Source organism: Barbus barbus (assembly GCF_936440315.1).
Source record: "Barbus barbus genome assembly, chromosome: 12".
Taxonomy (NCBI): Eukaryota; Metazoa; Chordata; class Actinopteri; order Cypriniformes; family Cyprinidae; genus Barbus; species Barbus barbus.
Genome location: NC_136740.1, coordinates 15,393,274 through 15,415,757, shown reverse-complemented (window position 1 = coordinate 15,415,757; position 22,484 = coordinate 15,393,274). Strand labels below are relative to the sequence as shown.

Below are 22,484 nucleotides of genomic sequence, written 5' to 3'. Positions count from 1 at the left end.
TAAAGGAGTTATGTCAATTTTTCAAAATAGCTATTACACCTCATTTATCATCAAAGAGTTTAAGGTAAATGAAATACATTTGGTCTCTCAAACTCCCAAATGCTTTAAAAAAATCAAGAGATGCAATATACATTACCATTCAAGTCAGTAAGATTTTGTTTTCAAAGAAATTAATACTTTTATTCAGCAATGACATATTAATTTGATCAAAAGTGACAGTAAAGATATTGCTCTAAAATATTTCCATTTCAAATAAATGCTGTGCTTTAAGAACTATTTATCAAAGAATCCTGAAACAAAAACGCACCATGGTTTCCACAAAAATATATAGCAGCACAACCATTTTCAACATTGATAATAATCAGAAAATATTTAAGCACCAAATCAGCACATTAGAGTGATTTCTGAATGACCATGTGACACTGAAGACTGGAGTAATGGCTGCTGACATTTTTAAAATATATTAAAATAGAAAACAGTTATTTTAAATAGTACACTGGGAAAAAAATAATAATAATAATAATAAAAATATATATATACTTGGTATAAAAATGTAGTTGCCAGAACTTTACTGTAAAAAATACAGTAGCAACATTTTAAGTTTTACGGGACTGAACTTGGAAAAAAAAAAAAAAGGGGGAAATTTTTTTATTTTTATTATTGACAGGTTTATCAAATGAGTATATACAGTAGACTATAACAAGGCATAGAGTAGCGATTTAGCCATTAAAGTTTATTATTTATTTCAACACAATCCATATGAACCAGCCAGAAAAATTTAGGTTTTTTAGGAGGTTACAGTAAATCAAATTTATATTAATCATCTTAAAAAAAAAAAAAAGAAAACCAGTAGACAAGATTGGTAAGGCACCAATAAAACAATTCCAGCGCAAACAAACAAACCAAAAACAATAACTCAACTCTTTCAAATCATCTGCAGCTTTTAACAGTAATCTTAATCCTAGACTAAATGAAGAAGGCACTTTGTTCTCATTCTAAAGATCAGCAACTATTCAGCAAGTTTCCTGATTTTAATGCCTCTGTGGAAACACAAATAGAAGAAATACAAACATTAAACAAAATTATTCAAGCACAAAGGAGTCACCTGATTCGGGAGCATTCGGCTGTGCTAAAGTGTTAATAATTACATTATTTTATCTATAAGCAGCTGCATTTTGCATTAGAGAAAACGGACTGTTGTACAATGGAATCAGTAGGCACAGGAATTTAGCAGGGCTGGTGAACGTGTGTATGACACTGAATATGATGCTCAGTGTCTCTCAACCTCTCGGATCAATTAAGAGCTAGTAGCAATCACTTTTTAGGTTGATCAAACCTAATCATTCCTCTATAGTATTACTTGTCTCCTCTACTGTGTTTTTACGAAACCTGTGTAGCAGAGTTATTACAAACATGTGTTGCCCTGATGCAGTGTATTTCTCTCATTTTTAGGTGAGAGTGTGGAAAAGCCAGTGACAAACCCAAATGTTTATAATTGACAGACTTTCAATTACATACACACTTTATGCTGAATCTTACAAAAACACCCCAAAAATAAAAAAAAATACATATAAGAAATTATATTTTGCATTAAGAAATTGAAATCTACTTGCATTAAATTAAATATTACAATTAAGTAAATTCTCACCAAAATGGTCTTTATCTTAATCTTAACATTTTCGAGATTTTCTGTAATTAGATATTCATTAATGTAATACCGTAATTTGTTATTGTGTGTAACTGGTTTGTTATTTGTTAATTTGTTATCTGTGATGCTAAATCAGCATTAAGGCCTATAAATTATATAAATAAATTTAAAAAAACATTTTACATTACAGTAATGAAAATTACATTTTAAGCATTACAGTAATGAGAATTGGTGTGCTTAATTAAAATCGAAAAGTCACAAAGTAAAATAAAAAAATCTTAAATTATACTTCATTTTCTTTAAGGAAAACATAATTTCTTATTTTTTGGTGTTGAATTTGGGGTGACATGTTCTTGACAGGTTTCACGAGCTTCACCCTTTCCTGTTTCTCTATGCTGGTTTGTCTGTTTTGTATGCGGTGATGAAGGCCATGCCGTGAGTTCTGAAGTGCGTATTAAGATCAGCAGGTTTGCTAAAGTAACGTCCACACACCTTACAGGTGTGCTTACCTTCCCCATCCTCTGCCTGTGTCCCCCCTACACTCGAGGGTGACCCTGGGGACCCTGCTGCAACTGCTGAGTCAAAGGTCACAGAATTTGAACCAGTGATAGGAGACCCCTCAGCATGCTCAGAGGGGGAATCACGCACACGATGGCTGATGAAGAGATGCCTGCTGAGAGAGGAGGAGGATGCGAAACACGCTCCACACTGCTGACACTGAAAGCTGCTGCCCCCGTCACGGTGGCAAACAATATGCTGGAGAAACTCTTCTCTGTGCTCGGTGGTAAAACCACACGGCATGCAGCGGAATCCTGTGGCTTCCTGCTCCTCAGCTGCAGCTCCTCTGCCAGGCCTGGTCAGGCTGCTCTCGGCCAATTGGCTTTCAACTGTGACCCCGCCCAAAGTACCAGGACCACCATCATGCTCAGGCGAGCTGTCAGCTGCATCTGTGATACGAGGAACTGCCTGAAAGTGAGAGAGAGAGAGAGAGAGTTTTGTCTTACTGTGCCAAAACTACAGGAAGTCGTTCACTTTCAATAAACTTATGGGTAAACTGTGTCCAGTTACTTGATAAAGTTGTAAATAGTTTGACTTTATGTTTGAGAAAACTGAATTTGTTTCATAATTGATTCATTTTGAGAGAATTGGATCAACACTGAACTGACTCGAGCTTCTGAAGAGCTGCTTGTTACTAAATTTCATAATTTACAAACTAAACTGAACCAATACTGAACTGACTGGAGCTGAACAATGACACTATTGTCTTTTTAGAGCTGCTTTACAGCAGAATTAGAATTTTCTCAATTTATGAAGTTTGCAACATTGCTTCTATTATTGTCCTGTTTATTATTGCGAAGCTGGTTTGAAACATTTTTGAAATCAGTATTATACAAAGCACTCTCTCTTTCTCTCTATATACATACTGTAAATAGTGCACAGCATAAATGAGTACACCCCCTCTAAAACTTAAATTCAGCAATTACTCTTTACTTACATGACATGTTAGGGTTCTTTGGAGATATAATGTCCAAACAAGCCTGCTTGATCAATTACCAAAGAAGAATGTCAAAATTATTTGGCAAAACAAGACTTTCTTATCAAAGTGATAAAATGTTGTGTTGCAAAAATGAGTACACCCTCCTGAAAGTTGCTTAAATAATAAAAAAAGTGTATAGGTTTAAGGCTATTTTTGATCAACAACTAAGTATATTGAACCAAAACTTTTAAAGACAAATAATTTCCAGACAATTAAAAGTGTTACATAGCCCACTGAATCATACTCAGACTCAATGCTGGCAGCAGTGAAATCACTTGGGAAGGAACTGCCAGGTGACTTATTTCTTAGCTTAAAGAGGACAATGGTACAAGAGGAATACCAAATTATTGTTTTAAAATAATATTGTGTGAAAATATAGCAGAAGTAGCACCGACATTCAAAAACAATGGACTGGTGACAAGGCTCCTGAAATTACCGGGTCTTCACTTTAAGTTTTCATTTAGTGACGAGTGAATTTTTCCTAGAAAAAAAGCAGGCGAAATAACATGCAAGTGTCTCAGAGCCGGCAAAAGCTATGAAAAGAGTGACACTTTATCTCACAGAGCCTGCAGAAGTGATATGCATGGCTGTTGTAACCACTAGAATTACCTACTGTAGCCAAAGTGAAATAAACTAATTTTAACCTCTTCCAAGGCCCATATTTACAAAATAGAGACTTCTGGGACTTCTTCCATACTCTGGTCTCAAGTCAATCATTTCGAATCCAAAAGCATCCAAAATGTTCTGGTGTTGCTAGAGGAGGAGTACAGTGAGAAGTGCTTGGTACCCACAGTGACGTTCAGTGGTAGTAAAGCTTTTATATAGGGATGTATGAGTGCTGAAGGTGTGAGGGAGTTGTGCTTTATCAATGCCGTCATGAATTCACACACCACTGTGCGATGGAATACAAAAACTTGAAACAGAAGATGCTACCCTCCCCTCATTCCCTGCATTATTGGGCATTTTTTCAGCATGACAATGAAGGTATTTATTCTCCCAAGGTGAAAATCCTTCAGGGGACATGTATTTCACTCAATCTTAATGCTCTTGAGCAGCTGTGGGGGATTCTGTAAAGACGAAATAAGCAAAACTTCCCATTAAAGACCAGAGCATTTAAGGAGCTCGCCCTCCAGGAGTTAAACAGGACAGATGTGAACATTTTTCATGAACTTGTACACTCAGTGCCAAGAAGGGTCCGAGCAGTATACATAAAGTTCTGGAGGACATACTAAATACTAGAATATTATACATTTGCTGAATTCAATCTATGGTGTACTCATTTCTACAAACCTTCATTTAAACAAAATTGGCTAATTGACTTCTCACAAAAAATATTGGCATATATTTTGTTGTTTTTATTAAATATGTTTAATACATTTCAATTTTGCCATTTTTCCATTAATTATATTAGTGATCATTAAGAAAATACATCTTTTATATTTATTCAGAGGGGATGTACTCATGCTGTGCACTGTATCTGTATATATATTTGTGACCCTGGAGCACAAAACCAGTCAGAAGTAGCACAGGTTTATTTGTAGCAATAGCCAACAATACACTGTATGGGTCAAAATTATAGATTTTCCTTTTATGCCAAAAATCATTAGGATATTAAGTAAAGATCACGTTCCATGAAGATATTTTGTAAATTTCCTACCGTAAATATATCAAAACTTAATTTTTGATTAGTAAAATGCATTGCTAAGAACTTCATTTGGACAACTTTAAAGGCGATTTTCTCAATATTTTGGATTTTTTTTTTTGCACCCTCAGTTTCCAAATATTCATATAGTTGTATCTCAGCCAAATATTGTCCTTTCCTAACAAACAAAAAATTTACCCTTATGACTGGTTTTATGGTCCAGGGTCACATATATGATAAGTGAAGAAACAAGGTGTAATTACATTTTCAAAAGCTAAATGTTACGGTGAACTTAAGCAATAAAAATCAGTCAGGTGATCATGGCTTTGGACATGTTTTGTTCATCTAACGCCTGTTTCACACCGCACTCACCGCAGCGCGTAGCAGGAGCAGAGATGAAGCGGCAGTGCCACGATAATTTCGGCGCCTAGTCTATTTTTGCTGCGTCGCTTATGCTGAATTAAAGCCACAGTGTATTTTTCTTGATCAAAATTGACCTGATTAACATGAAAAATTACTAATTTCACAATAAATTCATGTAAGTGAGGTGCTACGTGTTTCACAATCACCATATGAAAAAATAAAATGCACAAAAACGGTTAAATTAATAAAGCTAGAGCCATTTGTTAACTTTATGATTACTTTTTATCATGTAAACTACCTATATACAGCATGATATTTACATATGTGTGTGGGACAGAGGGGAGGGGGACACCGTCACATCACAACATAGTATGCTGGCCATTTCATACATCAAAGCACATGAAAAAATACTATAGTAATTTATAGTAAATACTATGTTTTGAACCAAACTATAGTAAAGTACTTGAATTAATTTGTTGTGGTAATTCTATAGTTGCTGTGGTAATATAACTACAATACACTACAGTTTACTGTAGTAAAAACTTAAGTATAATACAGTTAATCTTTTTAGATTAACACAGTTTATCAGTTCACTATAGTTAATAATACAGTATGTTGTAGCATTCATTAACAAAGTGTTGTAATTACTATATAATATATACAGTATAATATACTTTACTATAGTATGTATTCAAAACACAGTACTTACTATAAATTACTACAGCATTTTTTCATGTGGGATGGAACACAGTGTTCGAAGGAGACCGCTGGGAAATACGACAGAAATGATGATACTCGTCTGTATTCCAGTACACAAGCCGCGGTTCAGCTGCGCACAACAAACGCTGCCAGTGTGAAAGCACAATGGGCACACGCTGCTCACGCTCTGCATACACCCTACTACTGCGCCGCCTCCGCACTGCTTGTGCATCCAGTGTGAAATAGGGGTAAGTGTATTTGAGCTTTTACCTGACTCTGTGTGGCTGCTCTTCTGTGCTGAGCCTGAATATGTTTCTCAAGAATCAGCTTACTGCTGAAACTCCTCTTCCCACCTGTACAGAGTCTTCATAACAAGAAATGACAGTAAATTACTTTGAAAATAAGAGAGTGTTATTTTAAAAACAAAACAAACAAAAAAAAAGTCATAAAAGTAAAAAAACAGCGCTGAATACTTTACTTACTGGCAATAAAACGCTCTTTTGATGCCTTTGTGCTTTACACGAATGTGGCGTCTTAAACTTGAGGATGAAGAGAAGGACCCTTCACAAAGAGTGCATGGAAACTTCTTCAGTTCCTTCAAAAAAAAAAAAAAAAATCATGATGAAACTTAGTTTAGGTTTGTTGGTTCAGGACAAATTGGAAAACATTCCAATTTAATTAAAAAAATTGAACGAATTCCAAAATCATTCTAATATCTTTATTTAGTGTTCAAGGAACGTTCTTGTTATCATCAAAGTTGAAAACAGTTGTGTGCTGCTTAATATTTTTCTGAAAACATTGAGATTAAATTTTTTCAGTATTCTTTGATGCCTAGAAAGTTCAAAAGAACAGGATTTATTTATTGATTTATTGTAACATTACAAATGTCTATACTGTCACTATCTTTCAATAAAGCTCGTTCTCATTCTCTCTCATTTGCTGTTCATCAATTTAATGCATCCTTGCTGAATAAAATGTTTTTTTTTTCTTCAAAACAATCTTTCTGACTCTAAACTATTGAATAGAAGTCAGTGCAATTAATCTCCTTATTGTTGAGCTCTGCGTGATGAAGTCCTGACCTTGCCATGCTGCTCAGACATGTGGGTGATGTAGTTCTCTTTGTCTGTGTAGTGTGTCTGACACTGTGAGCAGCTCCAACTCTGGGTAGCAGAGTTCCCATCTTCTTTCGCCATTCTTCCTCTGTCCTCGTCTTCATCCCGTCCCCACTCCTCCCCATCAGAGCTCTCCATTTTTACCAAGTTGTTCTGTGTTGATGTGTCATAATTGCTAGAGTCCCTATGAGAGTCCTAAAGACAAATTACAATGAGGTCATACACTCATAATGTCACTGAACAGAGCTTATTTTTGTCGAACTAAATAGAAAGCAAACCTTAAAATGCTCAAGAAGGGAGCCTCTCTGCGTGAACAGCTTGTTACAGTTGGGACATTTAAAGACGTGCATCTTCTGCTTGGCTAAGTGAGTGTCAATATGGACACTGAGCAATGCTTTTTGAGTAAAAACAGTCCGACACATCACACATTTATAGATCTCCCTGTCATAAAAAACAATGGTTATTAGCAAAAATAGAATTTTTTTAAACTGTTTTTAAAAGGGTTGCTTGACTGCAATTCAAGTTTAGCTGTAATTCCCAACTTACTTGGACTGCCTTGCTGTCTCAGGGAGTTCAGGATGCTGGGAGGCGCAGTGGGCTTCAGCACTAGAGGAAGATTTAAAAGCCATGGGGCAGGAAGGGCATTTATGGAAGACCTCACAGTGAGACGTCTGCATGTGAGTCTTTACAGCATTCAAACTATTCACTCCACCAAACACCAAATGACAACAAGCACATCTGCAATAAAAAATGAGAGAGAATGTAATGCGTTAAATTGCACTTTTAAAACCAATAGATGAAACAAGGTTTTATTAGTAGTCTGTATGGCTAGGTGGTTACCTATAACCAAGGCGCCTTGAGTAGTGGAGGCAGGTTTGATTCAGATGAGTGTTGAGGTTGTGAAACTGACAGGTGACACCACATTCAGGACAAACCAGCGGAGAGAGCTTCTGATGTAACCGCCGGTGAGCAGCAGCACTACAGGAGTTCCACAGCGGCATCGGAGGAGTACACTGCATACAACACTAGAGAGAAATCAAAATGTAATATTATTAATTAATATCAAAGGAATAGTTCACACAAAAATGAAAATTTGTAGACAATTTCCTCATCCTCTGGCCATCCAAAATGTGAGTTTTTTTTCTTCATTAAAAAAACTGAGTGTTATAGAAATACAGAAACGGTTCACTCCTATACTTATGAATGGGAGAAACTGCAACGCACAATATGGTGGAATAGTCCCGTCTTCTAAATGACTTTACTGATTAGTGAAGTCATTCGGTCGGAGTAGTGGCCGTTAGAAGTTCCGGGGCTAGACCAGCCAATGCGCATTCAGCTCGTCTGTCCCATGTCATTTTCTACAGATTTATGAATAGAATGGAAAATGACTGCTCCACTTCACATTATTGTCCAATGAAATTTGAACTTGAGCCAGATCATGATTGGTGTACATGACAAATGGGCATCGATTAATGATGTAGCCTAATATTCTAAAATATATAATATGTGGATTTTTAATTAAATCGACACACTAGCTTTTGATTATTGATGAAAAAAACCGTTTAAAATGTTGTTTGGTTTATTTTTTTCTTTCCGTCGACCCACTCACTGAAAGAACCGTATATGGCTATAAGCCTATGGTTTCTGAAAATACTGTGGAATATCAGTATATAAGTATATAAGTCAAGCAAAGCGCACGCAATCCATAGCAACGCCTCAGATTGACAGATATGTAAAAATAAACAGGAATTTTTCAGCGATTAGTTACTATTTTGTACACATTATCATGTTAATTAGAATTCAAATGCATTTTGTTTTATTGATCACGATATCATTGATATTTGTCTGAGAGGGGCACTTTTGAATCATTTTGAAAAAAGGGCAACCCCTGCCCCTGAGGAACTCTCTGCACGTCCCTGTTCAGGTGCCACGGAACACGCGCTATTTTACAGATTAAAAATAAAAGAGTAATAAAATATAAGGTAAGGTAGTACATGTGTAGAATAGCACTGTCTGTTTGCTTATGTGCATCAATCCGAGTGTAAACGGTGAGAAATGTTCAAGCAGGTGAAAAGCGTTTGGTTAACGGTGAATATCGACCTATCGTGCATCCTGTTGCCGAGCCCCGTTTTGATGTAAGGATTGACAGCTAAATCAAATCAAATCAAATCAAATCACTTTTATTGTCACATCACCACAGCACGTGTGCCTTCGTGAGTGAAATTCTTGAGAGCGTGCTCCAGACACTGCAAAAACAATTTACATATAGACATTACCATACATACGTACAGACTTATACAGATGACAATGTGTAATATACACATACATATACTCAGTACACACAGTGTACTATTAGACAGACATACAGTTACCGATACACATTATACACAGTATGTAGTACACATTCTACGTTATATACACACAGTAATATGCGAAGATGCAGCAGATTATATATAACCGGATGTGCAAATGTCATGGATGTGCATTGGATGGTATCCGGTGCTGGCAAAAAGATTGTTGTATTTGTGCAGTAGTGTACTGGTAGTCCAGTTTGAACTGTATGGGATTAAAGTGCAGTGCGTATACTGTAAAGTGGGATTATGCTGTAGGTATATTAGTTTTGACTGTTCATTAGCCTGATAGCCTGAGGAAAAAAGCTATCCCTCAGTCGGCTAGTGCGGGATCGGATGCTGCGGAGACGTCTTCCTGAGGGCAGCAGAGAGAGCAGTCTGTGGGACGGGTGGCTGGAGTCACTGATGATCCTCCGGGCTTTCTTTATACACCGCCTGGTGTAGATGTCCTGGAGGGAGGGAAGCTCACCTCCAACAATGTGACGGGCAGTTCGCACGACCCTTTGCAGAGCTTTGCGGTTGCCAGCAGTGCTGTTTCCAAACCAGGCGGTGATGCAGCCTGTCAGGATGCTCTCCACAGTGCAGGTGTAGAATGATCTGAGGATGCTGGGGCTCATTCCAAACTTCCTCAGCCGTCTCAGGAAGAAGAGGCGTTGGTGTGTCTTCTTCAGCACTGCATCTGTGTGAGCGGACCATGTGAGATCCTCAGTGATGTGAACACCGAGGAATTTGAAGCTGTTTACTCGCTCCACAGGTGTCATGTCGATGGTGATGGGTGTGTGTTCTCTGCTCTGTCTCCTGAAGTCCACCACCAGCTCCTTGGTCTTGTCGATGTTGAGTGAGAGGTGGTTCTCTTGACACCATTTAGTCAGGGTTCTCACCTCCTCTCTGTAGGCCGTCTCATCGTTGTCAGTGATCAGGCCTATCACCGTTGTGTCGTCAGCAAATTTGACGATGACGTTGGAGCTGTGTGTTGCTGTACAGTCGTGTGTGTACAGGGAGTACAGGAGTGGGCTGAGGACGCAGCCCTGAGGAGCACCAGTGTTGAGGGTCAGCGGGGATGAAGTGTTGTTGCCCATTCTGACCACCTGACATCTGCCTGTCAGGAAGTCCAGGATCCAGCTGCACAGAGATCCGTTTAGTCCCAGAGTCTGGAGCTTCTCAACCAGTGTGGCAGGCACTATGGTATTGAATGCTGAGCTGTAGTCCACAAACAGCATTCTCACATAGGTGTTCTTATTTTCCAGGTGGGAGAGAGCAGTGTGCAGGGTGAAGGCAATAGCATCGTCTGTGGAACGGTTTCTGCGATATGCAAATTGTAGGGGATCCAGTGAGTCAGGCAGCACAGAGCAGATGTAGTCTTTGATGAGTTTCTCAAAGCACTTGCTGAAGATGGGTGTCAGAGCAATGGGCCTCCAGTCATTCAAGCATGTGATTTTATTTTTCTTTGGTATGGGCACAATGGTGGATTTTTTGAAGCATGCGGGAACCACAGACAGAGAGAGGGAAAGGTTAAAAATGTCTGTGAAAACCCCGGCCAGTTGGAATGCGCATGCTCGGAGCACACGGCCTGGGATGCCATCGGGACCCACAGCCTTGCGGATGTTCACCCGTCGGAAGGATCGGGTTACATCTGCGACAGAAAAGGAAAGTGCGCTCGCCTCTTCTGCTACAGCCGCGGGAGCGCGCTCTGTGTGGGCGGTGTTGTGAGCCTCGAAACGAGCATAAAAGTGATTAAGTTCGTCCGGTACAGAGGCGGCAATGTTCACAGTAGCTGGTTTATTCCCTCTGAAATCTGTGATGTTGTTGATACCCTGCCACATGCTTCTTGCGTTGTTGGTTTTGAATTGTTCTTCAACTTTGTTTTTATATTGTCGTTTGGCAGCTTTGATTGATTTCCTGAGATCGTAACTGGCTTGTTTGCGATCGTCAGAGTTTCCGGATTTAAAGGCAGATGTCCGCGCTGACAAGGCTGCTCGAACATCGCTGTTAATCCACGGTTTTTGGTTGGGGTAGATGCGGATTGTTTTTGTCGGTACTACATCCTCTACACACTTCCTGATGAAACACGTTACAGTATCTGAGTACGCCTCTATGTCGTCATCAGACGCTGCCCGGAACATGTCCCAGTCCACGTGATCAAAACAGTCCTGTAGTATAGCGTCTGATTGGTCCGTCCAGCATTGAATTGTCCTGAGGGCGGGTGCTTCTCGTTTCAGTTTCTGCCTATAAGCAGGCAGGAGCAGAACGGAAGTGTGGTCCGATTTGCCGAAAGGTGGGCGGGGGAGCGATTTGTAGGCGTCCCGGAATGGAGAGTAGCAGTGGTCCAGTACACGATCACCACGCGTGTTGAAAGTATTTTGGAGCTATTGTTCTGAAGTTGGCTTTGTTGAAGTCCCCCGTAACAATAAACGCTGCATCTGGGTACGCGGTTTCCTGCTCGCTTATATTCCCATACAGTTCCTTAAGTGCCTGGTCTGTGTTGGCTTGAGGGGGAATGTAAACAGCTGTGATTATGATCGCTGTAAATTCCCTCGGTAGCCAGAATGGTCGACACAGAAGCATATGAAATTCCAGATCAGGGGAGCAGGAGGATTTAATAGAGTGTAGGTTCCTTTCATCACACCACGAGTTGTTGATAAAGAAACAGACGCCCCCGCCTCTGCTTTTCCCTGTGAGCTCTTTCGTTCTGTCCGAGCGGTGCACGGAGAACCCCGTGAGCTCGATGGCTGAGTCTGGAACCACTGCCGACATCCAGGTTTCTGTGAGGCAAATAATGCAGCAGTCCCTTGTTTCCCGTTGGTATGAGATGCGTGCCCGCAGTTCACAGAGTTTGTTGTCCAGTGACTGAACGTTAGCCAGCAAAATAGTTGGGAGAGGAGGTCGGAGGGGACGGCGTCTGAGTCTGACAAGGACGCCGGCTCTCTTCCCCCTTTTCCGGCGGCGTTTCCTCGGTCGCGATCGTGCAGCCCAGACAAAGGGCTCTGATGCGGTGTCTGTAAACAAGGCGCCGGCGTTCAGGAACTCAAAGTCCGGTTTGCGTTGCGCGACGAAGGAACCAATGTTTAAAAGCGTGTATCTATCGTAGACAGTTATACTGACAACATCTAACACGTGAAATAACAAATAAAACATAAAAAACATAAGAAAAACTGCAGAGTTTTCTTGGAGCTCGCAACACGGCTGCCATGCTCGGCGCCATCTTGGTTCAAAGCTAGCGGGTGTGCACGGCTCAGAATGCATTTTCAAATCCACAATGACTTAAACCAGGGGTGTCCAAAATCCTGGAGGGCCGGTGTCCTGCAGAGTATAGCTCCAACCCTAATCAAACACACCTGAAGCAGCTAATCAAGCTCTTACTAGACATACTAGAAGCTTCCATGCAGGTGTGTTGAGGCAAGTTGGAGCTAAACTCTGCAGGACACCGACCCTCCAGGACCGAGTTTGGACAGCCCTGACTTAAACTATATTCATCACGGGGTATTTCATGAAAATGCAATTGAAACGTCATATATGTAATGCCTCGTTTCCACTGAGCGGTACGGTACAGTACAGTTTAGTACAGTACGATTCGGTACGTGTAACCCTGATCAGGCTTGTGTTTCCACTGCCAACAGTACCCTTTACTTGATAGGTGTGGTGTATGCCGGAAAGTAGCGATCGACAATAAAATGCGGCAATAAGCACAACTCTGCCTCTTTTATGTCAGTTTTTATGAACAATAATAGCCATTATAAAAGTATAATAAAAAAAAGAGGCTTATATAAGAGGAAATAAAGACAAAAGCAAACAATTCAGTCAAACGTTTGCTACAGTCAGCGCTGCAAGTTATACGGTAAAGTTCAAAATAAATATAAAGTTAAACTTTGTGCTCAGTCAAAACGATGTGACCAGGAACAAATAATAGATTCATGAGACCACGAATGCCTGTTAAATATACATAAAACAAATTGATTCTCGTTTAATCACCACAGAGACATCAGAGCCAGCGGCAAATGTCAGAAGGACTAGCTGAGCGTAAGGCTGCTCGAGGCGGATACATGAGCACGGAGCACCCGCTGATCGCCTGGAGCTTCGAAATCGGCATAGCAAATGTTCAAATAGGCGCTATATCTTTATAAATAAACCGCAGATTTGACTTTTAAACATCTACATTTCTCACCTGAAAAACTCTTAAAACTACATTTTATGACAGAATAACAGTAATATTTTGAAAATCACGCAGGTTTTTGGGCAATGACATTTCACAAGTCCACAAGAACAGACAAGAACACATATTGAGAAACGGTTATTATCTGTGTGAAAATATAAAAGTATAAAATACACATATATATTTTTTTGTGTGTTTGTGCACTCTGATGTAATAAGCAGAACACAGCAGAGCGGAACGAGAAGGAGAAGCTTTATCCCCTTGTTTCACGCAAATGTGACGATTCTGGTAAACCAATCAACATCTGCAGTGAGTTTAGCTCCACCCTTTTGGTACCCTTTGCTGTGCTAGGTACCCCAATGAAAGGGTACCAAAAAAGTGGTACGGTTCGCTATTTTGGTACCATTCACAACTACTGACAATGGAAACGGACATAATTCCGTACCGTACTGTACTGAACTGAACTGTACCACTCAGTGGAAACGAGCCATAAGTGTCAATGCATTTAAGAAAAATAAAAGACATTTAAATCACCATTTTGCTACCCTTTTGCTGCAGCTTTGGCTCAGAATGCATTTTGAAACTCACATTGCATTTTGCTACAATTACCCCGCGGTTTCACGATGAAAATGCAATCCCAAGTGTCCTACCCCTAGGTCTAAATGCATTTAGGAAAAACAGCATTTAAATGATCATTTTGCTACAGTTTTTGCTTGGACATGTTAAACATATCTAATCAATTTGGATAATACATTTTAATTTTGCAACTTATAAAGCTTTAAAAATGTTTTTAATTTGCATATTAAAACTAGAGTAGAAAATGGCAAATTTAAATTTTAGAATTGAATTTTCATTTTTATTTTGCACTAAATGTTGCACATATGGAATGGGAAAATGTAAATTTAAATACAGAAATGCATTGCCATTTTGCATATTTTCAAATTGAATATTTGCATACATTTCAAATTGAATTTAGCTACACATATGCTTCTATAATATTATAGATAGAAGACTCAATGGAAGCAATGGTTTGAAGTTAAAAAATAATAATGATTGATTTATTACAAACACACAGCTTTTCACTTCAAAATACATTAATTGAAAGACTGGAGTTGTGTAGATTGTGATGTTTTTATCAGCTGTTTGGACTCTTATTCTGACGGCACCCATTCACTACAGAGGATCCACATTTGATGAGCAAGCAAATTCTAAATTTTCCTAAATCTGTTTCAACGAAGAAACAAACTTATCTATGTCTTGGATGGCCTGAGGTCGGGTGAATACATTTTCAGCAATTTTTCATTTTTAAGTAATATTAGCAATTTGTAATAATAATATTGTTCATTTTATTATTTATTTTAATGTTAAATAATATTAAATAATTAAAAAATGCAATGAAACATGTAAATATATTTTTCCGATGCATGTAGGACATTTTTGGAAAAGTGCTAGCAAGGCAACTGCAAGTCTAAACTACTGCAAAACTACTGGTCCAAATAAACCAGAAAGAAAAAAAAAATGCTCACTGTTATTGTCCTGACACCCACACCCACTCACTCACCGTTTCAGTGCCACCAGACTCCACCTCTTGAAAGTGTGCTACTATTTCTGCCTTCCCTTTAAATGGACTCCAACACTCTGGACAGCTGAGAACATGGAGTACACAAACATACCAGGCAGCATCTTAATCACTCCGTATCCATTCATTTTTTGTTTATTTCTCATTCATTTAAACATAAAAACCAAATAAACATTATTTGACAGTGCGCTGTTACCTGTTATCAGGGGATTGTGACAGATGGACACTACTTTCTTTATTGGCAGACAGAGCGGAGGCAGCTAGAGAAAGCACACCTGTAAAAGAGACTGTACTGTAAGCACAAATAACATATCAGCTAAATCATTCTGAAATGGATATGGGTTAATAAAATGTACTAATCTATTTAATCGTGGTCAATTATCTACAACACTGTAAACCTTCTAAGATTTATAGTTCAGCTCCCTAAAGAGTACTTTTGCAATGCACTGAGCACAGAGACTGTTCTTTGAAAAAGCTTGCAGAAAGAACACGCCCCAGCTGAATTATTCTGCATCAATGCTTGAGTCCTTTGTTTTGCAGTGCACAGATTCCCTGTGGATTGAGACAGTGACTGCTCCCAGATCCCTGTGTGCACACCTGCAACTGTTACCTACAACTATGAGTTTCAGGTCTGTTTTTACTTCTGGAATGTTATAAAAATGTAATTTGTTCAGACAAAGAAAATAGAAAATTTCATCCAGACAAGGATTTACAAAAGTTTAAATAACAAGGACCCCAAAATATTATGATATCTTTGCGAGGAACTCCTTTCTTAAAACATAAAACCTGGTATACAGGCTATTAAACACTAATCTTCAAAATTTTAGGGTCGATATGATATTTTCAGTCTCTTATGCTCACCAAGATAACATTTATTTGATCAAAAATATTATAATATTGTGAAATATTATTACAATTTAAAAAACTTATTTCAATTTTAATGTGTTAAAAAGCACTTTATTCCTTTTACCATTACTCCAGTTTTCAGTGTCACATTATTCCTCAGAAATCATTTTAACATGCTGACTATCATTATCAATATTGAAACAGTTGTGCTGCTTAATATTTCTGCAGATTTTTTTCAGGATTAATTTATAAAAAGTTCAAAAGAACAGCTTGTCTTTCATGCCAATTTTGATCAATTTTGCATTCACACAATTAAAAAAAAAAAAACTGACCCAACCATTTGAATGGTAGTGTAAAGAGACTGTATGAGTATGTACTGTGTGAGTACAAAGTACATATAAATGTGTACTTTTTTCCCACAAATTTTTATGCAAATTTGTTTTGCATTTCTTACGCTTAAAATCTAGGGCTGTCAGAGTAAAATAATTGTGTCAAAGATATTTAAATGTCCCAATTAAAAGAAATGTTACAAAAGTGATTTTATACACACATTGAAAGCCCATTAAATGCAAGTAAAATGTCTGCTTTTAAGGTTTCAAATAAGTTTTTGAAGAATAAAATACCAAAATGTGGGTAAAATAATGTTCCATTGTCATTCGGTGTAACACTTACAGTGCCCTCCAAAAGTATTTGAACAGTAAAGACAAAATTGCTCTGTTGGCTGTGGAGTCAAGACATTTACAAATATGATTAAAAGATGAATGAGAGACAAAACTACAGAATGTCACGTTTTATTATTGGGTGATTCAACACATAGATGTTTTACCAGCTAAGAAGATCAGCACTTTTAGAGTTTCATCCCTCTATCTGATGTGAGCATAAGTATTGGGACAGTTGCCTCACAGGTCTTTCTAAGTGACCAGCTGTGTCCTGTTGCATTAATTCTTCAGATATTAAAAGCAGGGAATGTGTCGTATAAGTTACATCCATTACTTCTGTATTCTGAATCTTGCATTCGATGATGACACACACAAACCAGGATGAAGATGAGGGAGCTGACTTTGAGAGAGAAGCAAGCAATTTGGATGCTAAAAGAAAAGAGGAAGTCAGTTAGAGCTCTAGTAAAAACAAAGGGCATAGAGAAATCAAGAGTTTAGAAACCACCAGCGACACCAGCAACCAACAACGACCTGATCAACTGAGAAAACAATAGTAGTTGATCACAGACAAATCATAAAAGCTGTGAAAATGAACCCTAAAAAACATGTCTGTAAAATGACCAACAACTTCCAGAAAGCTGTGGTGATACTGTCCTCAGGAGACATTGACACAGAATTACAGATGCTACACAGCAAGATGCAAACCTCTGACCAGCACCAAAAATAGAAAGGCAAGATTAGAGTTTGCAAAAAAGCACAAAGGTGAGCCAGAAGAGTTTTGGAACTGTGTTTGTGGACCGATGAGACAAAGATGAACCTTTATCTAAGTGATGGGAAAGGAAAAATGTGCAGAAAAAAAGGGAATTGCAATGATCCCAAGCATACAGCCTCATCTGTAAAGCATGGTGGAGGTGGTGTCATGGCATGGGCATGCATGGCTGCCTCTGGAACAGGCCCTCTCAACTTTACTGATGACTTAATGTATGATGACACTAGCAGAATGAATTTGAAAGGGTACAAAACCATCTTGCCTACCAATATTCAAGAAAATCCCACCAGATTCATTCAGAACTGCTTCATATTGCATCAGAACAATGGCCCAAAACACCCTGCCAGTTCAGTCAAGGAATTTATGAGGGCAAAGAAATGGAAAGTCTTAGATTGCCCAAGTCAATCTCCAGATTTAAATCCGATTGAACATGAATTTCACCAGCTGGAGAGGAGAGTAAAGACAGAAACTCCCCAAAACAAGCAACAATTGGTATTGGCTGCATTAAAGGCTGGGAAAAGTCTTTCAAAGGATGAGACCATGAGTCTGGTGATGTCTATGGGTCACAGACTCACTGCTGTGATTGTGCGCAAGGGATCTGCAACTAAATAATAGCTTTTAATCTTTTATATCTGCCTTATGTTCAACTGTCCCAATACTTGTGCTCACATCAATGAGTGGGATGAACTCTAAAAGTGCTGTTCTTTTTATTTGGTAAAACATGTATGTGTTGAATCACCCAATAATAAAATGTGACATTCTGTAGTTTTGTCTCATATTCATCTTTTAATCATATTTGCAAATGTCTTGACTCCACAGCCAACAGAGCAATTTTGTCTTTACTGTTCCAATACTTATGGAGGGCACTGTATATTTATGTAAAAATTTAAAATACAAAATGTTATTACATTTTAAACTAGTAAAAAAAAAATCTTGCTGACAAATGCCCAAAATGGTATAGTGGCAAAGTTTAAAAATGTAAAATTACAAGCAGTATTCTTTTAATGTCAAACTGATTCTTGTGGTAAATATGCCGACAAGATTGTTACACTGAATGACATTTTAGTGGATGTTTTCTGTAAATCATGGTAAAAATGTATATTTATTTTTTGTGCAAACAATATATATATATATACTTAATTAAACAGGACACTTTATAATGTATTGAAAAACAACAACAATTCAAAGCTGTATTATCCTTAGTGTTTTGATACTTGAAAACACTTTTTCGTCTTTGACCCGATTGCAATTGCAAAAGTCAGGATTTCTGACAGGTTTTTAAAATACATTTTGTAAAAACCTTGTATAAACCTTTTTTGGTTTCTCTCAAATTTTCTACAGACCACCTATCATCCCTGCGTGGACCATATTTGGACAACGCCTGATTCAAAATGTGCACAAAGTAAATCTAAAATCTTTACTCCCTCACTCACAAGTCTTGTTAGATTAAACATATTGAGAAATTTTGAGAGGTCTTATAAGTATTCTTTTCCTACTGCATCTATAAATACACTGACACTGATAGAGACACAAACCTATAGGCACGGTATCCTGCTGGCCAATCATCTGCTCCACACTGACAGGACTCATGACGAGGTGCGAACACTGCATAACCAGCCCCTTTTCCTTGTGCTCTCGTGCATGGAGCAGCAGGCTGCACTTATTAAAGAAAGCCAGGCGTTTGGAGCAGTGGTTACAGGTCACCTCGATCCTCATAGAGCGCCGATCGTAGTGCCTCGCCAGGCTGCGCTCCAGAGCGAATGCATCCCCGCATTCAAGGCAACGGTATCCCGTTGAGGGCACTCGAAGACCCCATTCTGGAGGAAGCGGGATAGAGAGGTCTGGCTGATAACTTGGCAGTGGATTCTTACTGTTTAGGATTTTATTGAAGGCCTCAACGAGGCTAGACTGGCTGCGTGAAATTACAGCTCCTGGGCTGTTCACAATGGAAGCTGGTTTGGCAGTCCCAGGATTCCCATTCATCGTTTTCTGCCCCAAACTGCGAACCCCAGGCATGGGTGAAGAGGTGATGGAGGGGAGGGTTGATGTTCTGGTGATCCTGACTGCAGTGGTGGAAAGACTGGAGGCCATATGATTCTGTGCCTTGCTGGCTGCAAATAACATAGCTGTGCTGGCATCCTGAAGGGTGGATACTGGCAACATCGTCACCTTTGAACCCCGAGCTCGCCCTTGAGGAGCATTACCAGACCTCTGAATCCTATGGGGCCCTGCTTTAGCTTTAGAGCCACCAGCACCCTTGGAGAGCCCTCCTTTGGGAGCCACTTTAGATACAGTACGTGTGATGTTTCCAGCAGAAGTTTTGACCGTCTTGATTCTGACTTTGAGAGGCTTGGATGAGGTCTTGCGGGAGCTTGTAACATCAGAGGGGGAATCTACCAAACCAGTCTTGGTGGATTTCCCTTGTGTCTCCTCACCTCCACCATCCTCTGTTTTTAGTTGAAGACCACTATTCTCCTGCACACATAAGTTTGTGTCAATAACTTGATCTTGAGGGACTGCTTCTTTTCTGACCTTCTGTTCTGGCTCATTGGCTTCTTGTTGAATTGATGGCAGAGATTGAGGGATTTCTGGCTCAGGGCTTTCAGGAGAATCTCTCTCCTCGATAATGTGCTCCACATCTTTTTCTTCAACTGGCAGATCATTTTTGGAGGTCAAAGATGTTGGGTTGACGCCGCTTTGTAGAAGTGTTGGATTCTGGACAGATGGCTCTTCGATTTGAGTGTTACTAACTGGTAAAGAAGGGGATGAGGGAGAGGGAGGATGAAACACACTTGAAGGAGACCGTTGCATGCGTGGTACCTTGGGAGCAGAGCACCGCTGGGAATCTGGGCTTTCTTGTATGACAAGCGCAGGGCTACCGAGGTCTGGTTCAGATTCTTCTTCTTCAGATAAGCGTCGGCGGACTCCTGCCCTCAAAGTGCCATTTAATGCCGGTGCTTCCTCACAATTGACTCTTGGAGGTAAGTCTGAACTAATTAAATGTGAAGATAAGATGGGAGGATCAGTCAGGGGTAAAGACTGAGTCAGGGAGAAAGTGGTAGAAGGTTGTTTAGAAGAAGTGCCATCCTGGTTGTCATCACTAGTAACATTAGGAGCAGAGAGAGACCAAAGTTGCACATTGGGCTGCATCCGGGTTAGAGCTGGTGGTGGAGAGGCTTCTGTAGGCACATCGGAGACGGTTTTGAGTCCATTATAGATGAACTCATCTGAAGGCACCAGGTCGTCTTCACTGGGACCTTTCTGGGGAGATTCATGTGAGGCATCAGCACCAGAAATGTCCCCTTCAGTTACATTCCCTTCAGTTTTGTCATCAGAATGTACACTGTTTTTTACGATCACACTAACCATGGAGGGGTCATTATGAGGAGCTAAAGGAACATGCTCAGGGCTTTCTGCAGGTCTTAGGCATGGACTTCCACTTCTCTCCTTTCCAACAACACCACTTTGCTCATTATGATTACCATCAGGGTCAGACTGAATTGCTTCTTTGGCATCAATATCTGGAATGTCAAACGCTGCCAGCAGGTCATCAAAATCTGGTGTCTTCATGTCCCCCATTCCCACATGGATGACAAATACCTGCATTACAAGACATCACAAAAAGCACAGATGTGATCAATTGTTCATAAAACAAATTATGTCGAAAATGTGTTAACACGTACGTCTGCAAGATGTCTGTTAAAGATCTCTTGATCTGGAAAGCATCTGCTGTCTGCAAACGTCTGGCAGACGTCTTTCAGATGTCAGTTTTACATACATTCTAAATCATAAACATCTTAAAGACATCTAATAGACGTCTATTTGACATCTAAAAGGAAACGTCCTATAGACGTATTGCAGATGAGCAAACACCCTAAATAATACGTCTTGCAGATGTAAATTCAGACATCAAATAGACGTCTCGGAGATGTACGTGTGCTATCTGTATTCAGCCTTTGGAAAACACGAGAAAAAAAAGGCACATAATTTGCTTGTCAATATTTTATTTATTGTGTTTGACAAGCAAATTATGTGCCTTTTCTCGTGTTTTCCAAAGGCTGAATACATCTGAAAACATTTTCGACATATACACACACACACATTTAGTTAACACCTACATTAAATAGCAGGAAATAAACGTCAGGGGTTAGACAGGAAGTAGGCTAACAATAACATTAGATCTTCTGCATATGACATTTTACATTCATGCAGTAGCTTTTCCCAGCTGCAATTTAATCTGTGAATGCACGGAATACCGTGTAGTGCACACGTTTATAATCTTGATCTGCAAATATAACTTTACAGCAGTCGTTTCCTATGCTAGCTAATCCAAAAATATTTCACAAATATCCCAGGTGTCTTTTGCGCGACATTACGGCTACCTATTTTCACAGAGAATGTAGTTCTGCAATAATTGTCAGTCTGCAGGTCGCCATTATGAATCGTATCTGTCAAATATAATAGTCTTGCTGAAGTGTCTAGCCCAGCAGCTACAGGAGATTAGCTTAATGCGCAGTCTGTAACGTCTGACGTCGATAATGCTACAAACAAGAGGTTCATACGATGATGATGCCAATTATTAGTCCGCGTATATATTTATAGTGACAGTAAAGCGATAATTGTGTGTATTGTTGCTCTGTGTCCAAACTTTTTTTTACCTGACCAAATATTCTCGTCTACTCCTGGACTGACCCGGGACGGCGCACAGCATTTGCGTCACATCTGAAGAAAAACAAGTCGTACACATGCAATCTACAGAGAAGTGAAATAAAGAAAAGAGAGCCGTTGATTTCTTGTTTTATTTGCTTGTGAACTTCAGCTGCTTCGCAAACGTCCGCTATCATACTAGAACTTCTCATCACTGACTCTGGGTCATAGGCGCCGTGCAAACATTCCCGCAGTTCATACCCATTGTTACATTTGCATTACTATTTATGTGATTATGTATGTACCAATACGTTTCCTAACTTCCTCTCCTTCCTGTAGGCTATCTTTGTTTTCACTGAGCTAATTTTCTTTGTTACATGGAATGATGCATTTTAACTAAAGTAAACCACCGTATTTAAACATCACAAGATGCTGCAGTTAACTAATCAACAATTTTGTTAGGCCAGTACAATGGAGTCTAT

At 39.2% G+C, this 22,484-nt stretch overlaps 1 protein-coding gene across 1 annotated transcript; it reads right to left on the bottom strand.

The window, feature by feature from the left end:
- Nucleotides 1-662: 662 nt before the first annotated feature.
- On the bottom strand, nucleotides 663-22,218 carry LOC306878282 (zinc finger protein 687a-like). The gene is made up of 11 exons (XM_079430531.1): nucleotides 22,014-22,218; nucleotides 18,891-20,955; nucleotides 15,278-15,356; nucleotides 15,064-15,148; nucleotides 7,842-8,026; nucleotides 7,548-7,739; nucleotides 7,280-7,442; nucleotides 6,969-7,196; nucleotides 6,372-6,484; nucleotides 6,160-6,253; nucleotides 663-2,614 (listed from the first exon to the last, which is right to left on the bottom strand). Exons 2-11 carry the CDS (start codon nucleotides 20,932-20,934, stop codon nucleotides 2,039-2,041), a joined length of 3,759 nt encoding a protein of 1,252 aa, XP_079286657.1. The 5' UTR covers nucleotides 20,935-20,955; nucleotides 22,014-22,218; the 3' UTR covers nucleotides 663-2,038.
- Nucleotides 22,219-22,484: the final 266 nt, after the last annotated feature.